The sequence below is a fragment of the Primulina huaijiensis genome, unplaced genomic scaffold, assembly GCF_012295235.1.
Source record: "Primulina huaijiensis isolate GDHJ02 unplaced genomic scaffold, ASM1229523v2 scaffold207466, whole genome shotgun sequence".
Classification (NCBI taxonomy): domain Eukaryota; kingdom Viridiplantae; phylum Streptophyta; class Magnoliopsida; order Lamiales; family Gesneriaceae; genus Primulina; species Primulina huaijiensis.
The window spans coordinates 1-2,892 of record NW_027354871.1 but is presented as its reverse complement, the minus strand read 5'-3'; the positions used below and the strand labels follow the sequence as shown (position 1 = coordinate 2,892).

The 2,892-nt window shown below is 39.8% G+C and overlaps 1 protein-coding gene across 1 annotated transcript; it reads right to left on the bottom strand.

The window, feature by feature from the left end:
- Positions 1 to 4: 4 nt before the first annotated feature.
- Positions 5 to 2,849, bottom strand: LOC140966631 (ruBisCO large subunit-binding protein subunit beta, chloroplastic-like; the record flags this gene model as incomplete). Its single annotated transcript, XM_073426887.1, has 11 exons — positions 2,644 to 2,849; positions 2,430 to 2,550; positions 2,149 to 2,235; positions 1,821 to 1,994; positions 1,317 to 1,650; positions 962 to 1,131; positions 799 to 876; positions 628 to 699; positions 434 to 538; positions 169 to 261; positions 5 to 46 (listed from the first exon to the last, which is right to left on the bottom strand). Coding segments are annotated over exons 1-11 (1,482 nt in total), but the record flags the coding sequence as incomplete, so codon positions are not given.
- Between the last annotated feature and the right edge of the window lie 43 nt (positions 2,850 to 2,892).

Sequence of the window (2,892 nt, the reverse complement as noted above, 5' to 3'; positions counted from 1 at the left end):
CAGTAGCAGCATTGTACCCATACTTTGGATTATCACTTGAGAGCACCTGGATGAAGAAATGGATCCAATTGTCATTTACATTTTACATATGATCCTGTAAACCACATAGAGAACTCAGAAGTTCCAACATATTAATGTGTCAAGAAGTCATAAGTCATAAGTGATAACCTTCTCACTAACAACACTTCCGTTCACACCAGCATTCTTGGCTATCAACTTCAACGGGTAACTTAAAGCTCTTTTGACAATATCTGCTCCAACCTGCAATTCAGGAGGTAAAAACTGTGTCACTATTTATTAAATAATTTTTTATAAAATAATGTAAAAAATTTGAGTTCAAATATTAAAACTTCACCTAAAACATTACAAGAATATTAAATTTCACACAAACCAAAATTCACTTGCAAGTAGCTTAGTTAATGAAAAAGTTTACCTTCTCCTCATCATTTTCAAAAGTTTCCTTGATCGCGTCAACCTTGGACGCCAGCCTCAACAAAGTACATCCACCTCCAACAACAATTCCTTCCTCGACAGCTGCCTGTATGTCAAGTATATTTTGTGTCACCTCTATACCAGCGAGTGAAACATGAACTAGACTTGAACCACGTAGTTTAATCAAAAGCATACCTTCGTTGCATTAAGAGCATCTTCAACTCTAAGTTTCTTCTCTTTTAGTTCTGTTTCGGTTTGTGCTCCGACCTTCAGATAGAAATCAGAGTTGTGATGAAAGTGAATTCATCAATAACAATCACCTTGTAAGACGCTGAAATTAACAAAATAATGAAAGATTAAGTTTACCTGAATTACGGCGACACCTCTTGATAACTTTGCAATTCTTTCATTGAGTTTTTCTTTCTCATAGTCTTGATCAGCTGTCTGCTTGAAAACTAATTCATAAATGGGGGACTAGAGTTTCAAGTGAACCAAGTCCATAAATCAGTAAAAGGCAACAGAAAAAAACCTCAATAAGGTTTTTTATCTGAGCAACACGCTTATTTACAGCTTCCTGAGTGCTTCCATCACCAACTATTGTGGTGGCGTCCTTAGTCAACACCACCTTGGCAGCGTGGCCCAAAACTTCCTTGTCAGCCTTGTCTAAGGTTAGCCCAACCTCATCCCTAACTACCGTTGCTGTATTAAAAGGGGACAAATTCATTGAGATAACAAGTACCAAATAGGTAACATGAGCACAAACACCAAGATAAAAAAATACAGAAGCAAGAAATAGAGGTGAAAATGAGGAACAAAACGTAAAACACAACAATAATACAGGAATGACCAAGAAGAGGGACAAGACTAAAAAAACAAATGATTACCTCCGGTCAAAATTGCAATATCATCAAGATACTGACTTTTCCGTTCACCAAACCCAGGGGCTTTGAAAGCAGCAACCTTCAGTGCTCCCCGCAACCTATTTACAACAAGAGTTCCGAGAGCCTCTTGTTCAATATCTTCAGCAATAATCAGAATAGGATATCCACCTCTAATGGCATCTTCCAAGGCATTAATTAGATCCCTTGCATTGGTTATTTTTTTATCAACCAGCAATAACTTCAAGTAATTCCATTTGTTAGAAAGATAAAAGACATCACCAATGCTTGTGTAGATTAGGATAAGTTTAGTTAATAAAATAAAGTTATTTAAATTTGTATTTGTAAATTAGTAGGATAAGTTGTTATAACTCTTTATCTATAGGATACGATTTGTACCTCTACAATTTGATTCTATAAAATTATGTATATCCCCATTGAAGTAATACAACATCGATTCATTCGTCGATTTACATGGTATCAATTGAGCAGGATCTCTAATTCTCGCACCATCGTCGAGATTTCAGATTTCCGCATCCTTTTCTTGTATTTCCTCTTCTTCGATGGCTCCGTTCCAGTGCTATGTCGACAGATTCTTCCAATGTCTCTGCGATTTCCACCGACACAGTAGGTGAAAAAACGATGGGCACCATTGCCACTCTTTTCGGTGGGGATTTCTCTTCTCTGCAGATAATCACGGAACCACCCACAAACTAAATGGGCGGAACTATCTTTAGTGGGCTCAATCCATCAACATCGTGATCTGTGGACGTGGAGAAGTTGGTTATCTCAATGGTGACCCACCTGCGCCAGAGCTGTCTGAACCTACGTACAATACTTGGATGACCGAGAACTCCATTTTTCTTGCATGGGTCTTCAATTCAATGGAGCCCAACATCAGTCGGCGATACTTGTGGTTTTCAAACTGCAAAGAAGGTAAGGGACGCAGCAAGAAAAATGTATCTAGATCTTGGAAACTCATCTCAATTCTTTGAGCTTCGTACAAAACTGAAGGACATCAAGCAAGGGGAGAATTCTGTCACCTGATACTTCTCTGACCTATAGGATATCTGGCAAGAATTAGACTTGTTCCTTGAGCGATTCATCATTGTGTTCCACCTGCTGTATCAAAGCCCGCCAGTCCCTGGAAAAAGAATGTGTTTTCAACTTTCTGGCTGGCCTCAACCGCAATCTTGATGATGTTAGAGGCCGAGTGGCTGCTCGTGATCCATTTCTTAGCCTGAAGATGCATTTTCTTAGGTTAGGCGTGAGGAAACGCGAAGGAAGGTGATGTTTTCTAATGATACATAACCCCAGCACCCTTGTCACTCACAAGCTGCCCCCTACTGCTCCGCACACGTACAAATGCCCATGGTGTGACTTGTGAGCAATGTAAGCATCCAGGCCATACGAAAGATAAGTGCTGAGAGATTCATGGAAAACCCGCAAACTGGCAGCCCCAGAAGAAAGGCGATGCACACGTGGTTCAGCCTCATACCACCCAGGATGTTCCTGGTCAATTTGCCACGTGAAAACCATTCACCGAGGATCAGATTGAGGAGACTGAATAGTACTGTCATTT